Raw genomic sequence first — 19997 nt, 5'->3', positions numbered from 1 at the left:
TGGTGGCTGCCCTGATGAGACACGGCTCTCGGCTGTTCTCAGTCCAACTAAACAACATCATGAGCAGCCAATCACAGCGTCCGGAGCCTGGCCCTGAAGATCAAAACCACAGGGACTGGGCTTGCCTGCAAAGCCGCTTTTTCACGCTTACTTACACAAACAGATGCACAGAAATGTTTGCTTTGAGGGGGAACTATGTATGTTGTTATTTTTCTGCTTGGAAATATGTTTAATAATGCCTCAGACATTTGACTGATACTTTTCGTCAAATAATCAAATGCCTGTTTGAGGTAAAGAAAAATAGGAGGAGGAATAAGGGGCAGAACAGTAACAGTATCCAGACCAGTTACTTTTTCTGAGGATGAACATAAATGTTTTAGTTTGGAACAGATAAAAAGTGGTTCACACTCTGCCCATTTAAACCTTTGATCTCTATCTTTTGAAGAGATAAATCCAGCCATATTCCCTTTTATTATTTACACACATCTTTACTCACAGCCATGCTTCACATAAACAACATTTTTGCACCATCAGCTTGTTGAATGAACCCAAAGTTTCTACAAACACAAAAAAGAAATAATCAAGCACATTGTTGGCATATTTTCCCTTTCAATTACACTACTGTCTTTAAACTTCTGTCTCAGCAGCTCTTTCATTCACTTCAATGCCCTATACCTGCAGGATACACTTGTGTGTGGGGGTATTTAAGTGAAGACAAGGAGAGAATAAGACATCAGAAATGTGCGACTGTGGGGAATGAAGAAGAGGCAGAAATGAAATGGGAAAAAATCTGAGTGAAAGGGATGGACTTTACAGTATATGTCCCATCTCTGCACCTCTTTCTACCTGCTCAGTGAGCCGTGTGCTCGGCCTTGTACACCGCAGTGCTACTTGATTACTTTGTCAGTCTTCTTAAGTGGCTTTTGCTCTGCAGAGAAAAAAAAAAGGAGACATGTCCGACAGAGGATGTCCAACACGTAGGAAGAAGGAGAGCAGGGGGAGTGAAAGAAGATGCTGCATCAAAATGAAGGGAAATTATATTCTGCTGTCACGGGAGTGAATAATGGAGTATCATCAGCCATGTCAAGTTCCTCTGACGAGCTGGATTTTATGTGCTGTATCAAACCAAACAAGCAGAACGTTTAGCATCATGCAGCACTTCTGAGGAGGACCTGATCTCCCTCTGCTGTTAAATTCACATCTCTTCAAGAAGAACTGAGGGACCCGAGCCAATTTATTTCTTACAACAAACTCCCAGATCGGTTCTTTGGATAGAATTCAAGTAATTAAGAGAGAAAATTCAAACAAAAAACATCCAAGTTCTTTTAAAAGAAACTCAGAACTTCCAAGAAAAATACCTTATCAGAATGAAGCATATTTCTCTCTAGTGATTTTATCCATAGAGTATGTTTGTTAAAAACTCCACTAGTTTGTGTTTTCTTCCTGGTGCTCTGTGTTAATCCAGTGAGACAGCTCCACCCTTTGGTTGGAATAGGTACTCAGTTCTTCATCCATTCATCCTCATATCAACTAAAACTTCTGCTAACTGCTACTTCTGGAAAATTTCAGAGCTCAAAATAGAAAGATATCAGCACAATGAAGACAAAATGTCAACTTTTATATGAGAAAATTAAAAAACATTATGAAATTGTTAAAGATGAATGCTAAAAAATTGCCAATATTACAGTCAATAACATTTTAAGAACAAAAACTAACATAGAAGAGATAAGTTCTGAATGAAAAAGTCCAGTTTCATTCATTCATGTGATTTATACTTTATACCAAAGATATCTGCTATACCTGTGGTGGGATCCTGAAAAATTTAGTTTTTTAAATTTTTACCATTTTTGTCTTTGGAATTAAATCACATATCATTCCTAGAGTTTTACCCTGTATATTGAGACATGCTGACCTTACTGGATTAACATTACTGTCTTCAGTTGTATAAAGAAACACACTAGAATTCTACTCTAATTATGAAACAGTTGGTTTCAAATGTTGTGCAATGCATTCTGGGTGACGATGCCAAATAACTGCATTCTTCTTCCTCCTATATCTTTCTGATTGTACTCATCTCCATCTACAACCCTTGTTCCAAAAAAGTTGGGGTGTTGTGAAAAATGTGATGCAATTATTTGCAAATCTCATAAGCCCATATTTTATTCACAACAGAACATAAACAACATATCAGATATTGAAACCAAGACATTTTACCATTTCATGAAAAATAGCTGATTTTAAATTTGATGGCAGCAGAACAACTTAAAAGGTAGGGATGGTGCAATAAAAGGCTGGAAAAGTAAGTGGTACTAATCAAAAACAGCTGAAGGAGCATTTTAGCCAATTAGGTTAAATGTCAAATGGTCAGAAGCATAAATGGGTAGATAAGGAACATTTTAGAGAGGCAGAGTCTCTCAGAAGTAAAGGTAGGCAGAGGTTCACCAGTCTGGAAAAAAAAACTGCATCAAATAATTGTGAAACAATTTCAGAAGACTTCCAGTATTCCACCATCTACTGTACATAATATCATCACAAAGAGCCGGATAATCTGGAGAAATCTCAGCGTGCAAGGGATATGGCTGAAGATTAATTTTAAATACATTAGACCCTCTGGCAGTACTGCATTAAAACTGGCATGAATCTGTTCTGGAAATTATAGCATGGGCTCAGGAACACTTCCAGAAAACATTGTCTCTCAACAAAGATTACTGTGCCATCCACAAATGCAAGTTAAAGCTGCACCATGCAAAGGAGAAGCCATAAAGATCACAATCCAGAAACAAAGCTGTCTTCTCTGCACCAAAGCTTGCTCAAAATGGACTGAGGCAAAATGGAAAACTGTTCTTTGGCCAGATGAATCAGTTTTTGGAATTTCGTGTACTAAGGACTAAAGAGATGATGGATAATCAAGCTTGATATCAGCACACAGTTCAGAAGCCTGCATCTCTGATGGTGTGGAGTTGCATAAGCACCCATGGCGTTTACATATCTAGAAAGGATCTATCAATGCTGAAAAGTATACAGAGGTTTAAAAGAAGCATACACTCCCATCCAGACAACATCTCTTACAGGGAAGGTCTTACATCTTTCAGCAAGACAATGCTAAACCACATACCACAGCAATCACAACAGCATGGCTTTGCAGTAGAAGAGTCCAGGTGCTGAATTGACCTGCCTACAGTCTAAACATTTCACCAATAGAAAACATTTGGTGCATCATAAAAAGAAAAGATCTGACAAAGAAGACCCAGGACTGTTGAGCAGCTACAGTCATGGACAAAAGTATGGCACCCCTGGAATTTTTCCAGAAAATACACCATTTCTCTCAGAAATTGTTGCAATTACAAATGTTTTTGGTATACACATGTTTATTTCATTCATGTGCATTGAAACAACACAAAAAAACAAAGAAAAAAGACTCAAAAAACTCAAAAAATGGGCCAGACAAAATTATTGGCACCTTCAACTTAATATTTGGTTGAACACCCTTGGGAAAAAAATAACTGAAACCAATCACTTCCTATAACCATCAACAAGCTTCTGACACCTTTGGAATCTGAATTTTGGACCGCTCTTCTTTTGCAAACTGCTCCAGGTCTCTCAGATTTGAAGGGTGCTTCTTGCAACAGCAGTTTTAAGATCTTTCCATAGGTGTTCAATGGGATTTAGATCTGGACTCATTGCTGGCCACTTCAGAACTCTCCAGCACTTTGTCTCCAACCATTTCTTGGTGCTTTTTGAGGTATGTTTGGGGTCATTGCCCTGCTGGAACACCCATGACCTCTGACGCAGACCCAGCTTTCTGACACTTGACCCTACATTGCGGCCCAAAATCTTTTGATAGTCTCTAGATTTCATGATTCCTTGCACACAGTCAAGGCACCCAGTGCCAGAGGCAACAAAATAACCCCAAAACATCCTTGAACCTCCACCATGTTTGACTGTAGGTACTGTGTTCTTCTCTTTGTAGGCCTCATTCTGTTTTCTGTAAACAGTAGAATGACGTGCTTTTCCAAAAAGCTCTACCTTAGTCTCATCTGTCCTCAAAATGTTCTCCCAGAAGGATTGAGGCTTACTCAGGTACATTTTTGCAAACTCCAGTCTGGCTTTTTTATGTCTCCTTGTCAGCAGTGGGGTTCTCCTCGGTCTCCTGCCATAGCTCTTCATCCCATTCAGATTATGACGTATGGTCCGAGCTGACACTTTGGCACCCTGAGTCTGCAGGACAGCCTGAATTCGTGTGGAAGCTGACTGAGGATGTTTATCCACCATTCCAACTATCCTGCGTTGGATTCTTTTGTCAGTTTTTCTCTTCTGTCCACGTCCAGGGAGATTAGCCACAGTTCCATGGGTTGTAAACTTCTTGATTATATTACGCACAGTGGACAAAGGACTTTCAAGATCTCTGGAGATGGTCTTGAAACCTTGAGATTGTTCATATTTTTCCACAATTTTCAGATGATTCTCAGTTGTTCTTCTTTCTCTTCTCCATGCTTGGTGTGACACACAGGCACACAACACAAAGGTTGAGTCAACTTTTATACATTCTAACTGACTTCAGGTGTGATTTCTATGTTGTCAGCACCTTTGACTGCCACAGGTTGAGCTTAAATGAGCATCACATGCTTGAAATAAAATGATTTACCCACAGTTTTAAAAGGTTGCCAATAATTTTGTCCCGCCCATTTTTTGAGTTTTGTGTAAGATTATGTCAGTTTTGTCTTTTTTCTTCTGATTTTTTGTGTTGTTCCAATGCACATAAAGTCAATAATCACATGTATACCAAAAACATTTGTAATTGCAACAATTTCTGGGAGAAATGGTGTATTTTCTGGAAAAATTTCAGGGGTGGCAATACTTTCGTCCATGACTGTACAATCCTACATCAGACAAGAATGGGACAACATTCCTCTCTCAAAACTCCAGCAACTGATCCTCTCACTCCTCAGACATTTACAGCAAGTAGTTAAAACACAGTGGTAAACATGGTTCTGTCCCTATTTTTTTGAGATGCTTTGTGACCATCAAATTCAGAATAAGGTGATACGTTTCATGAAATGGTAAAACATCTCTGTTTCAACACAAGTTCTTCATGCTCTATTGTGAATAAAATATGTTTTTACGAGATTTACACGTCATTGCATTCTGTTTTATTTACATTTTACACAGCTTCCCAACTTTTTTGGAAATAGGGTTTTACATTACTGTAACTTCATCTTTACTGCCCTCTCCATAAAAAGAACACTCAATTTAAATTATGAAGGCTTTAAGGATGACACCCCATGTAAACATCTGACATCACTGAATCACCAAAAGTCACAGGTGGAGACTCCAACTCAGTGGATAACTTCACTCATGGTGCAAATGTGTTTCACATCAAAAACAACAACAATCCACCTGAAACATGGCCATCAAAAACCCGGCAAATACAAATGAGCACTTATTAGACACATCTTAACACCACACCCAGGGCATGGTGGGAAAACTCTGCCCACACATCACCCCAGATTTGAAATTGTAGCGGCTGGAGCTTAGACCAGTTGATGCTATAGAATTGAAGTAATACTGGTGGGTCAAAACTGTCAAATAAGTCCAACACTGAAGATCATTTCACTCAGACTGGAGTAAAATTGTTATTTTTTGATGAATACAGTAATCTGAGCAAATGTAATTAGTTACATCCCAGCCCTGCTGCTGTTTTGTGGCTCAGTCTAAGGACTTGTGCTGGGAACTGGATAGCTGTTGGTTCAAGTCCTGGATCAGACCAAATCCAGAAATGGGTCTGGTGGCCTGTTGGAGAGGTGCCAGTTAATTTCCCGACTACTGCCAAAGTACCCTTGAGCATGACTCAACCCCCCCATCCACTTAGGTGACACTCCTTTGTGGGCAGCAGCCTTCACCCTGACATTTGCCCATTAATGAATGTCTATAGGATCCTGTTCATGCATGCATGTATTCCAGCTTATGTGTGCCCCCACTGTGACCAAAGTGCATGAAGCAGTTGTCACTGAGGCTTTAGTGTCAGCTCAGCATTTGAACACCTGTTTGTCTACTGTTTCAGATGCATGTGCTGCTCATAGATTTATTGTTTCCAGTACAAACAAATTCTCACGAGACATTACAAGTTGTGCATTTAGAATTCTAATTGATTTTTTTTTCTTTTTGCTGAAAAACTGCCTTCTTCCTCTCTAAGACACAATAAAAAGGGGACAAAATTGAAAATCTAAGCATGTAACATAAGGAAGCTTTGTTCCTGTGCTATGTGGTGTAAAAGCGCTTCATGCGTCTGATTTTGATGGACAGGAACATGATGAGCCGTGTCAGCTCTGAACCACTGAAGCACACAGAAACAGTGACAGGAGCCGGGTAGGCAATCAGAAAAGACACTTTTCTGGCACAGAATAGAATCAAAATGCTGCTGCTCTTTTAAAACTCACTCCTGGGCTGGATATTGATTAAAAAAGTAACTTTTGTTTCCATGAAAGCAAATGCAAATAATATTGACAGAATAGGGGTTTGGCAGGAACACAGCCTTTCTAAAGAGCTAAAGTTTAGAAATTCTTGAACCAACATTGTTATTCTGCTACATTACCTATGAAATGCGCTGTGATTACAGGACCTGATGCAATTTCTCAGCAATGCTTTTAAAATAATGTCAAACACTCAGAAATCTATCAGAGGAGCAGGGGGATGTTTAAATGAGTCGAGGTACGCCAGAATATTTTAATTTTATCCATGCAACATTTTGAAAGGCTGCACAGAGTTTTATTCTCTTTACAGTCAGCCGGTGACACTCAACCCGATCCTTTAAAGGGCATGTAGACAGGTTTGTGGTCAAACCATTCAACCGCAGGAGCTCAACAAAGAAAGGTCTAAAATTAGACCACCAGCCAGGACTGTTGCTACTGTAAATAGTAACAGGGACATTAAAGGGTCACTAGCAAGAATTTGGAAACTCAGGAGTCATGTTATAGCTGTGAAGCTTAAATACACCCAAACAGACACTTCGCACACCAACCTTAACCTTTGGGTCCAGAAAACCAGTAGCTGAGCAAGTCTTGGGTTAGCTTCACAACTTGAAAAGAAGGGTCCACAGTTCCAGGATACCCTAAGCATGAAGAACACAGATTTGATTCAGCAGTGAACAACCTATTCTAACCTCAGCTCACATCAGTAATTTGAACTCATCTTTATAGGGATAACTTTAAAATCCTGCTGCAGTGCTGGGTTAAGCCCTGGACTAGTGGTGAGGATATCTCATATTTGAAGTTTTGAGTTAAAAGGACTGTAAGCTCTGGGCTAACAGAGCTGTAAACCCTGAGCTTGTGGAGATCTCAGCTAAAAGCTAAATATAGAATAAAAAAATCCTGATGATGTTGTGATGTCTGTGTTCAGTATGTGCTTACATGGGATGAATACAAAAGAGTGCTGTCACTTGTTATTCTCCAACAGATATATTAGATTTGAAGCCTGGTGTGTTTCAGAGTGATTGTAATCTAATGAATAAATTCACCTTTAAGGCTCATGGCATTTCAGATATATCTCTTGGTTTGTCCTTCTGATATTGCAGATTTATTTTTTTAGTAAGATTTGTGAAATAACACAGACACATACAAACCCCACAACAGATTGGAGAATAATTACTGGGGCTTTATTCTGAAACAGCTGACATAGCTGGCTGATGTTGATCATAGGTTTTAACACAAAAGAAATGTGATTACACATACTTGATTTGGGATTGATCCAGGTCTCCTTAACATAATATGGGGTGAAAGTCTTTGCTTGTGGACCCCAATTAATATTTGTACATAATTTTGACTGACTTTGCTAATGGAGCATGCTGTGAAAGATTTTTTTTCAAGCGTTTTTGTTTATATTTGTCATTATTGAAAGAAAAAAAAATGTTTTTGGTCCTTTAATACAGAGTGTGATTAAGATTGGTAAGTGCTCTGTTTTCTAACAAGACAAAATGAACATACATGTCGATGGTGCTTTTTTAGTCTTGTTTTAAAGTGTTGTTTCTTTTTCTCAAATGAATCCGTAAGTGTCTGTCATTAAGCTACTGTAAGGCTATTATTATTACAACAATGACTCAAAAAAGTGTGGGTGCTGTGTAAAGTGCAATTAGAACAAATGCATTGAGTTGCACATCTCACAATAGAACATAAACAAAATGTCATGTTGAAACTGAGACATTTACCAATTCATGAAAAATATGTGCTCATTTTGAATTTGTTGGCAGCAACACATCTCAAAACAGTAGGTACAGGGCAACAAAAGGCTGGAAAAGTAAGTGGTACAAATGAAAAAGGGCTGAAGGAGCATTTTTTCAGCTAATCAATTGACGATGGGTATGAAGGGATCATTTAGAGAGGCAGGGTCTCTCAGAAGTAAAGATGGGCAGAGGTTCACCAATGTCTAAAATTGTGATATAATTTTTAGATTCTGAGAATCTACAGAAACCTCTGTGAGCAAGAGATAAGGCAGAGGTCAGTATTGAATGCTGGTGACCTTGCAGGCCCCCAGACAGCAATGCATTTAAATCAGGTATTCCTCTGAACTAGACTCAGGAACATTTGAAGAAATTATTTTCTGTACAGTTTGCTGTGCCATCTACAAATGCAAGGTGAAACTGTGTCATGCAAAGAACAAGCAATATGTAAACACAGTACAGAACCAAAGGCAGTCTTCTCTGGGCCAAAGCTCATTCAAATTGGATTTGAATTGGATTTTTGGATCACAGATGCTGTGACCTGCAGACTAAAGAAGAGAGGGAACACCCAGCTTGTTATCATTACACAGTTTAAAAATGTCAGCAAGACACTGACAAACCACATACTGCATCCATCACAACAGCATGGCTTCACAGTAAAGGGGTCCAGCTGCTGACCTGGCCTGCCTGTAGTCCAGACCTTTTATCAATAGAAAACATTTGGCGCATAAAGATCTGACAAAGATGACCCAGGAATTTTGAGCAGCTGCAATCCAGCATCAGATGAGAATGGGGCAACATTCCTCTCCCAAAACTCCAGCAACTGGTCTCCTCACTGCCCGCACATTACAGACTGTTATTAAAAGAAGAGAGGATGCTTCACAATGGTAAACAGACCCTATTCCTTCTTTTTTGAGATTGCTGCCATCAAATACAAAACGAGCAAATATTTCCATGAAAAGGTAAAATATCTCAACTTCAAAATCTGATACGTTGTTTATGATCTATTGTGAATAAAATATGGGTTTATGAGATTTGCAAATCTATGTATTCTGTTTTTATGTATATTTTATACAACGCCCAAAATTTTTGGAATTGGGGTTGTATTTTTATTTTTATTATTATCATTATTATTATCATTATTCATTAGTAGTAGCAGTAATAGTGATAGTAGTGTTAAAGTGGTTACTTTGGATGGAAGTCTGCAGGAAAAGAAGTGACGTCATTTTTAGTAGGCGGCACTACCGCTTTGTAACATCTGTTTCAACCAACCGCGTACTTGCTTGCTAAAATATGAAAATGGCGGCTCTCTGTGCTGAGTTTGGGGACCTGATACAAATCAAGAAACAGCTTATATCTGTTATATCGCTTTGTAAAGAAAGAGGACTTTTACACAGCGCAAAGTGGTGAGATTTCCTTTGCATGCTGTTACACTAGCTACACGGCTGTCTGTTGCCACGGTAACTAAGGGTTTCCGATTGTCACCGGTCTGTTAGCATGCTGCGTTAGCAGTGTTGTTGACAACTCTCATTATAAAGCAAAAAATAATTTAAGCGAGTAACTGTAAACATTATATTGATGGCAGTAATTTAATATGTCAGATGTTAACTACATCCAGGGGTGAAATCGTGGACTTCGATATGTTACTCCACTTTCTTTTTGCATCTTCCTATATAGCTGCTACTAAATAAGTGGATTTTATGGCAGCTGTTGCGTTCGCGTTTGCTTCATGGTGAATCCTGAAGTAATGATACAAATACCGTAACACTTACTCTGACTGAAATGTAAACACAGGTATGTCAGGTGCTCTCTATGTTTACCTTTCAGGGCATCTGAATTGGCCTTCTCCTTGGACCCTCTTCCCAAGGATGAATTACCCCCTCAGCCTCCCTTTACAGAGGTTTGTATGCTACCAGTTGTTCTCCCTTGGATTTGTTGTTTTCTCTAAAAAATGTTTAGTGACAAACCATTCATTTTCATTTTTGTGCTGTAATGCCATGTCATATTAGTAGGTGTTATGGATCTATGAGTCTTTACCAGTGTTTTTTGGCCTTATTATGTAATTTTGAAGTTGATATGAATTCAACAGTATTGTTTCCTGAGTATCCAACTTTTAATCGAAGAGTTTGGGATTCTGGCCTTTGGGAAAATGGCCTGCCTGATATCTGGTATTCGGCCACTTATCAGCATCTGCATTTTATTTTTTCGATAATCAATAAAATTAATTAATAAGACAGGGCACTAAATGGGCACACAATCTTATTTGCTAGATGTCACTAGCCAATCTACACCTAAGCCTAAGTGCCACTGACACATTGAGCGTATGGTATCACTTCCTAATTTCCTGCTGCTGTGTTGCTCTGTGTGGTTTCTCATGCTGGCAGAGCTAGGGCTAATTTGTTTATTTGCCCTCATTTTTTTGATCATGCAATTTCACCTTTGCCACGTTAAGTACATTTTTTACATCATAATGAATGGATATCTGCTCCAAATATTGATAATCAATGTCATGAATTACTAATTGTCAGTATTGGTATCAGCCCTGAAAAACAATTTCAGTCAGCCCCTAGATGATTTACCATTCTTTAAAACAAAAATAATCACATTTTTTGCTAAAAAATCAACACATTTTGATGGCAAAAAATAACTTCCCTCCTTATCAAATAGCCTCCATCCCTTTGACTGTTATTGAAATCAGTTCACAATTATGTAGTATTGTACATGTAGTATCAAAAGCAACTTTGTAACCTTAAACAGATGTTGATTGCTGTTTTAGAACATTTTAGCCCCATATTTTGATATGAATTTATATATGTAAACCCCATGTTAGGGTTTGCAAGTATGCTATAAGAAAGAACTACAATACCCATACTGGAAAGGCACTATACTTAGTGAATGCACCAGTATGTTTCTTTTCAAGTTGTTAGAAAGGGAACAAACTTGGCCTGGATTTTTTTTCAATGGTACACAGACAATATTTTACTTGTCATGTCAATTTATTGTCATCTTTTCTCTCTCCATTGGGTTTGTTGATAATAAGAGGGAAAAAATAAAGTAATAAGACCCTTAAGAGGGTCTGCAGCGAGTTAGAAATAAAGAATTTGACTTGCAAAATAGCAGCATGGTTTATTTTTGACTGATTGTTTTGAGGAAAAGAAAGGCTGCACTGCCCCCTGCTGATGCTTTTATGTTGAACTTTAAATGGAAATCTGTGCGTTCCCAAGAGATTCATAGTTACTACTTTAAAAGTAGTTACTACTAAAGCACTGTGCTGATGTTTAACTAGAGATTCAGTGATAAAGTTAGTTTAAAACAGATGATACTGATGACTTTTCTCTTCCTTGTCTGTGTTTATTATAAATACAGGAAGATGCTCAGGACCTGGATGCTCTCACGCTGGCTAAATCATACTTTGACCTGAAAGAGTATGACCGGGCTGCTTACTTCCTGAAAGGCTGCTGCAGTCAGAAGGCGTATTTCCTTTATATGTATTCTCGCTATCTGGTATGTGATGAACACATCAAGCATGACCAAATCTTTTATTCATTGCATGTTATGTCTGCTTTTGCCTTCACCGAAGTGCTGACTGCTACCTTTTTCATCTCTGTTTTCTCTAGTCAGGGGAGAAGAAGAAGGATGATGAGACCGTGGATAGCCTGGGTGTGTACTTGTCTGTCTGTAGCCCATTAATGAAAAAAAAAAAAACTTGAACTGTGTTATAACACTGAAGTTTTTGTGTTTCTCTTTGTGTTCACAGGCCCTCTTGAAAAGGGTCAGGTGAGAAATGAAGCCTTGCGGGAGCTGAGAGTGGAGCTCAGTAAGAAGCACATTGCAGGAGAGCTGGACGGCTTCACCCTTTATTTGTAAGATTTTCCTCCTAAATATACACACTACTCAGACTCTACAAAGTTGTGCTAATAAACTGTAAATGTGGGTGTTTACGCAGGTATGGGGTGGTGCTACGAAAGCTGGATCTACTGAAGGAGGCAGTGGAGGTGTTTGTCGAGGCGATTCATGCACTTCCTCTTCACTGGGGAGCCTGGCTGGAGTTGAGTAACCTTGTCACCAACATTGAAATGGTAACCTTCTTTGTGTTTACAGATTTTTAGAATGTAAACAAATCTGTGTGGTGAACTAATTAACTTCTCTAAACCAGCACTGGGTTGCACAAGCTATGCTTAGGTTACACACTATTAACATTTAAGGTGTTGCAGAAGCTGAAGGAAAGGAAGAAGTAACTGCTTAAAAATTAACTTATGCTGTGATTGAGAATTTCACTGCTCGATGTTGTTCGTTTTTTTTGTACTAGCTTTAATAATAATTTGATCATAACACTGGCAAAATCTGCTGTAAGATATACACCCTTTGTATATTAGTCAAATGAAATTTAAACATAATTTCAGCAACAGTGTTAGTTTGGGACGTTACGCTCTACTAGTAAAGAAGAACCTTACACAGCTGAGTGCAACAAAGCAATGACTCAACATAAGATTACAAACTAACTCCAAGGGGCCCCATGTGGACTTTACACCATAACCTAAGACAGAGCTCATACATACAGTGCTGTGAAAAAGTTTTTGCTCCCTTCCTGATTTCTTACTTGTTGCATGTTTGTCACACTTAAATGTTTCAGATCATAAAACGAATTTTGATATTAGGCAAAGATAGCCTGAGTAAACACAAATGCATTTGAAATTCAACATCAAATGAAAAACAAAATTATTGACATCTATAAGGCAACAGTGAAATGGTTGATAGCACAAGGTTCAGATGACTTTTGACCTGTCCACTGAGCTGTCCGTGAGTAATTAAAATGAAAGAGACGTTAAGGAGCAGTGGTGGACTTGTTTCTCATCAAGGGGGCTGCAAGGAGACGATGCTGGATGTGGGTAGACATTTCTAAATCAAAGTGTCCTGAAAAGGACAATAAAGCATGCAATATTAAAGCAGTAATAATAACGTGTTAATTATGGACCTTAATTGCATTGTGACTACTGCATTAATGCTGACAGCCCTTGTCTTTACCGTAAATACCCAAGACTTTATTTGTGCTACCTCTCCGTCTTTAATGAGAGCACCTGGAGATAACCCTGTGGCTTTCCTCCTCCTTAATTAAACTATAATTTTTATTTGATTGTTGACGGTGATTAAATGTTAAATGCTGATCTAAATAAACTACCGTGATTATTACTCTCTGTGCTGAGGTCCACAGTGACGGTTTTACCTAAAAGCAGCCCTCACAGTTTTAAACTTATTACATTTGATCTATACTTTATGTTTCTGAACAAATGGAAATAAACTTTTATCCATCAGTGCAATGAAGGTCAATCCCAGGTTATAATGTAACTTGAAATAATCCCATCCATCTTCTCCTCAGCTCAAGTCCCTGTCTCTGCCTGACTGCTGGATTAAAGACTTCTTCATGGCCCACATGTACACAGAGCTGCAGATGATCAAAGAAGCGTTACAGAAATATCAGAACCTGATGGAGGCTGGCTTTTCTAAGAGCACCTACATCATCTCACAGATTGCTGTTGCCTACCACAACATAAGAGGTTAATTCTCTGTCTGTTTAATATAAGTTCTGCCTTTCACAAGGACATGCTAAATCTTAACCTGACTGTTTATTACAGATATCGACCAAGCTTTGGCTTTGTTCAATGAACTGAGGGAGCAAGATCCATTTCGTATCGACAACATGGACACATTCTCCAACCTGCTCTATGTCAAAGTGAGTACAATATTATACAACAAAATCATATTAATAAGCAAAGAAGAAGAACTGTGTGGGCGGCAACATTCTCAAAGAAATGTTTGAGCTTAGAATTATGACAGTGTGCTGCACAAAAACACAGAAGTGAGACCGAAATGAACTGCCAGAGGGCTAGATCATTTAGATGTTTTTTTAATTTCTCTGAATTTTGTTGGATGCTCACAACTTTTGAAAGGGTGAAGGATGTCTGTATTAGTTAGAAGGGCCACTAGTTTTATAGCCAGCAGTGAGGGTGGGAATTGCATGTGAACTCTCCATATGATACAATGCTCACAATAGCAGCAGCAATAGCAGCAGCATCACACAACCATCACAGGAGAATAGAAAAGATATAATGTGCAGAAAAACACTTTAATGATCAAAAGGTCAACAGCAATATAAAATACCTTAAATAAAAATTAAACTAGCATGTTTAGAGTGTAATGACAGGTGGATCAGAGTAGAGAGTCTGTCCTTCTCTGCTGAAAGCTGCTGATTTATTGATTGATGTAACCTATGTTCTATGTCCTGTTCTAATGGCATATGTATGAAACTTATCATGCTGCTGTCTTGGCCAGGACTCCCTTGTAAAGGAGATTTTTGTATCTCAGTGGGAACAAATCCTGGTTAAATAAAGGTTAAATAAATGTTTCTTAAGGCAAGTAGGAATAGCAAGAAGTTTTTTAACACTCTGCTCAGATGCTGTGAAGAAAGTACTTTCTTGTTTAGATCAGGTTGTTTTTCTAAAATATTTAGTGTTTTTTCACACAGAGCATGAAACCAGAACTGAGCTATTTGGCCCACAACTTGGTAGAGATCGACAAGTACAGAGTGGAGACGTGCTGTGTTATTGGTAAGTGAGTCAATCTGATCAACAATAATGCCCCCATTTAAAAAAGTAAGAGATGCCTTTAGTTATTTATTGCAATTTGAATTCAAAAGTTAAAAACAAAGTTATTTTCCTTTTTGTAATGACTTGTCTCTATTCTATACCTTTAGAAATGGATTTCTCAACTCCTCCTCAGTTAAAACTTGGAGTACGCCTTTACTGATTTTCAAGGCAGATGCTGTTACCAAGTATCAGTTGTTCATCAGACTGATAACCTGTATTTGGCATAGATAGATGTTAGTGGCACTTAGGCTTTGGTGTTGATTGGCTATTACTCATTTGATGACTGACAGGTCAGATAGTGTTGTCGGTGGGTGAGATTGTGGGGACAGAAAACAAAGCCAGGTAGGAAGACACGCCTCACAGCTGAGCTAAATAGAGCACTTTTTGATAATTTAACCCTTCGAATTCCAGGTAAAATTAGTCAAAAACACCTAACCAGGAATACCCAAATTAAATTGAATGCTGTGTTGAACCATTTGGAGAACAAGGACAAACAATATGTCCTTAGAAAGGTAACACTCTGAAGTTTCTTCCCAGACTGTCAGACTCAGTGTAGCTGCTACGGAAGAATGCAACAACAAAAGTTGTCTGAATTTGCATTGTGAAACAGAGACCTGTAGATGACTGGGATTAGCTGGAAAACTCAGCTGGGCTAAAGTATGAAGCCTTACCTAATTCAGGTTCAGTACTGCTAACAATAGAATAGAAGATGAGTATTTTACACCTGTTTTTGTGAAGAAAAGATCAGGTGTTTTCAAAGTGGAGATGCCAAAAAAGATTGAGGTTGGCAATTATTTGTCTTTATAGCATTTACTACTGACTACTGAGGAAAACTGGCACATTTGAAATGATATAAAACCAGTTCATGGATCTTTGTTGATGTAATCCTGCTTTTAGACCAAAACAATTGGACTGGATTTAGATTGTGCAGACTCTTTATGATGCAGCTGGACTGTTTTTGATGGGACATTATAATCATTATAATGCTCTGATGGTTTTGCCCTTGAATGGTTTACACAGTCAGAATCCTGAAAATAAGAGCTTTCTGGTGGTATATAACATGTGTTATACTTGAGAAGTCATTTTGTTAATAAATGAATAATGAAAAAAAAAAATCTGCCAGTGGGCCCTGAGATTTTTTGGAGCTAATTCTAGGGGTGTAAAATAAACACTGACAAATATAATCAGCTAAATTCTACATACTGGCCCCCATATTCAGCCAGGCTAAAATCTACACTAAACTCTATGATAGACTAGTTTGTAACTTAAGTTGTGGCAATGTTTAGTTTTACCATGGAGACCTAAAGTTCACCTTAACTAGAGGAGTGTAACATCCAAACTAACCAAATATATTGTCACAGATTTTGTGTTTTTCATGCTGTTTGTGACAGTTCTGCCTCTTGCACTGGATCGTCTTTAAACAGACTAACCCCTGAAAATAACGTTTATTAACTGCTGTTCAGCATCTATCGTCTGTTAAAATGGATGTAAAATATTGGATGGATGTAAAGCATTGTGATTAGTTGACAACTAAACCCTACATTTTATATCCTCAGTCAGTGTAATAACAACAGTGACATCAAGTGGTGAAATTGTGAATAGCACGAGGTAGTGAAATAATACTTTATAGCTGGACATGTGATTTCATCACAACTCATGAAAATTAAAGGTTTAAGTTTACAGTAAAGTCATCCTACATTTCTGTCATTGAGAAGGTTGCTAAAAAAATATGAACTTGTTTTTATTGCATCTGTCACAGTCAGACAAACGCTGAATCTTTCCTTATGTTAACCAGTAGCTGCTTTCTGTAAATAAAAAGACAGCACTGTAAGTTGGATTTTTACCAAACTTGAACAGTACTTTTGCATTATTTTGTCTCCTCTACAGGTAACTACTACAGTTTACGCTCTCAGCATGAGAAAGCAGCTCTGTACTTCCAGCGGGCCCTCAAACTGAACCCTCGCTGCCTCGGGGCCTGGACCCTCATGGGCCACGAATACATGGAAATGAAAAACACGTCAGCTGCCATCCAGGCCTACAGGTTAGATTGATCACCAAGAGAGATCTTTTATTATTCAAGCAGATATAACTCTAACCCTTTTGATAGACCCTTCAGAGTATCCAGCTTATGTTATTAACATGAGCTTTATTTTCTTGTGTTTACTTTTTCCCCCCGTCAGGCATGCCATAGAAGTAAACAAGCGAGACTACAGAGCCTGGTACGGCCTTGGTCAGACGTATGAGATCCTGAAGATGCCATTTTACTGTTTGTACTATTATCGAAAGGCTCATCAACTCAGGTATGGAGAAAATATATTTTAACCAGATTTAAGATTTAAGACAGGTGTTCACTCTTAGTTTTTAAAATGCGCGATGCTCGTGAACTAAATGGTATTAATTTTACAGGCCCAATGACTCTCGCATGTTGGTTGCACTCGGTGAAAGTTACGAAAAACTGTCACAGCAAGTAGAAGCCAAGAAGGTACTCACATTAACCCTGTCACTGATATCTGCTCTGTGTTTTTACTCCACAGCCTTTCTTGACTTTGTGATAATTCTGCATGTTTCATTTTTAAGTGTTACTGGAGGGCATACTCTGTCGGAGATGTGGAGAAAATGGCTCTACTCAAACTGGCAAAGTACGTGTGATTTCTTTGTCATATTTTAAGTCATTCCGAGTCGCCATTAAAGGAACTGAATATTATTTCTGCTTCCTCTGGCAGACTCCATGAACAGCTGAATGAGTACGACGATGCTGCCCAGTGTTACATGCTTTACATCCAGGACATTTTCTCCTGTGGGGTGAGTTCTTTAGATGATCTGAGTTAGGCCTGCACAACATAAAATGATATAAAATGAGACATGATTAATTGTTCATTCATTTAATAATGATAAACACTGGGATAAATCAACAAAAAATTGGGTTAGTTTAAGTTATGATTTATATTTTCTCTAGCCTCTTTCATATTGCCAATTCAAGACTGGATGTTAAACATCCCTGTAGCAGCAGGACCAAGTTGTCTTACTGCTGAGTGTTCGAGGCTGTAACAGAGTCATTACAGGGGTGAGATGGCAGCAAGGAACACTAAATTCAGACTTTTGGAATGTGTCATAGTGTAGCCCCAGTCTAAATCCCCTGTCTATAAATGTATGTGTAGTTAATGGCTGGGCCTGTTTGTTTTCTGGCTCAGACCCTTCAGTAATAACTAAGGAAAATGTGAATACAAAAGCACACAATAATTTATTGTCCTGACCTCCATGCTGTCTAAGACCTTTGGATAAATTGGACAGGCGACTATGGGACAGACCTCATTAGCTAGAATCAGTCATGCTCTTATGGCTTAATGGGAACAAATCCAAGCTGTGGCCTGGATCCAGAACCTCATGGAGAGTCTTCAGAGAATTGGAGGCAGATGTTACCGCTGGCTGCCTTTTGTGTTACAGTGTCATATTCAAAAATGAAAAAATGGGTGCATTGTTTACATGGTGGAATGTTTTTTGCCTGTCTTGGTGAAAGACATCTCTTTCTAATGACATACTGTCTCAAAGGAACAACTGGAGCATGCAGAGGTGAGCACAGCCCTGCGGTACCTGGGTCAGTACTACTTCAAGAACAAGCTCTATGATGAGGCGTCTCTCTGTGCTCAACGCTGCTGTGACTACAACGATGTAAGTTTGAGTAGAGCTGTCATGATAGGGGAATTTTGACCTTGCAAAGTAGATGGATATGCCCGTTTTCCATGTTTCTCACTGGCGAATGTGTGAAACAAATCCATCTGGCATGTCAGGTTAAGGGATTTTAACTTTTAACACAAAACTAGTCAGATTAAATGCTACTGGTACTTGTTTTGTCACCACAGCAGTAGAATAAAGACACCAAATACTGGGTATTTGGTATAATAACCAAAACGGAGGCAACCTGAAAATTGCACAAATGCATTTGCAGTGTTTTGATGCAGATATGTTGCCAATGCATTTGTGCAATTTAGACAGTGTTTCCTCTCTTCAGTGACAGCTTTTGTTACTAGTGTCAAAATTGTTGATTAACTTCAATGGATTAATTAATCAGAGGTGAAAAATGTGATTTAAAAATGTAAACTGATCAATCACACATATGCCATACCTAAAACGGCTGAAGTAGCTTTTTAACTGTTATTGCCATTCAGAAGCATGTCTTTCCTGATTATTTTGTTACTATCATCTGTAAATCTACCATTAATGCAATCTTTCTCAAGTCATTGCCACATGGGATTATTAAGTACAAAGCCTATAACTAATAATTTTTTATTGGTTTACAACATTACTTTCTACACTTTTAAGGGACTGTTTTGACATTGTAGCATTACTGCACTTGAACCTGCTTTTTAACATAAATTGTTTATTGTTTTTTCTTTGCCATGACTTATTTTTTATTTTAGATTTTTGTTGTTTGTTTTTTTTAATCTATGATTTTATTTACTGGTGCTGGTTTGTAAGCAATACAATGACATACATTAAAGAATCTTATTTTATCTTTAAATCTTTGGGACTTTTTAATAATACACTTGAATTTGTTTTGTATGAGAAAGTATTGTCCATTTTGACCACCTTAAGTTGCTGTAGTGACCACACTGACTGCTGTCGCCTGTCTTTCTGCTCGTAGGCTCGTGAAGAGGGGAAGGCTCTGCTGAGACAGATTTCACTGGTTAGAGACCAGATCGAGACTCCGTCAGCAGATCTGTTTGCTCCACTCTCAAACAACAACACACCTGTCAGGAGGGTGTCGCCACTGAACCTCATCTCCTTCACACCCTGACACCCTCCTACCCTTTCTTTGGCTTCAAAATGGACAGTATGTGTATCCTGTAACATGATGATGTGTGAATGATGGTATTGTCTGGAATGACTTTTTGACACAGATTTGTTAAAGACATTAAAAATGCATTTTTCTTTTTGTAAAGTTATCCATCCTGAACATTTTGTATTTATGAAAGTTGACCAATGGGTCAACAGCTTAAAAAAAGAACAGAAAAGAGCACAAAAATGAGGGACCTTTTACTATTTACATATAAACACAACACGTTTTGACCCGCAGCCACAGAGTTGTGCCTCATCACTGTTGTTTATATGTAAATAGTTTAAATAAAGGCATACAGAATACA

The 19997-nt window shown here is 38.3% G+C and overlaps 1 protein-coding gene across 1 annotated transcript; it reads left to right on the top strand.

The window, feature by feature from the left end:
• The first annotated feature begins 9484 nt into the window (after nucleotides 1–9484).
• cdc23 (CDC23 (cell division cycle 23, yeast, homolog)) lies at nucleotides 9485–19964 on the top strand. Its single transcript, XM_041801897.1, has 16 exons — nucleotides 9485–9618; nucleotides 10040–10112; nucleotides 11579–11716; nucleotides 11830–11872; nucleotides 11970–12075; nucleotides 12159–12291; nucleotides 13590–13767; nucleotides 13846–13943; nucleotides 14736–14817; nucleotides 16744–16897; nucleotides 17037–17156; nucleotides 17263–17338; nucleotides 17434–17495; nucleotides 17580–17658; nucleotides 18406–18525; nucleotides 19499–19964. The coding sequence occupies exons 1-16, from the start codon at nucleotides 9506–9508 to the stop codon at nucleotides 19649–19651; spliced, it is 1728 nt and encodes a 575-aa protein (XP_041657831.1). The 5' UTR covers nucleotides 9485–9505; the 3' UTR covers nucleotides 19652–19964.
• Nucleotides 19965–19997: the final 33 nt, after the last annotated feature.

The sequence above is a fragment of the Cheilinus undulatus genome, linkage group 12 (assembly GCF_018320785.1).
Source record: "Cheilinus undulatus linkage group 12, ASM1832078v1, whole genome shotgun sequence".
In the NCBI taxonomy this organism is placed as follows: Eukaryota; Metazoa; Chordata; class Actinopteri; order Labriformes; family Labridae; genus Cheilinus; species Cheilinus undulatus.
Note: the sequence above shows the minus strand (reverse complement) of the source record. Positions and strands in the feature narration are given on the sequence as shown.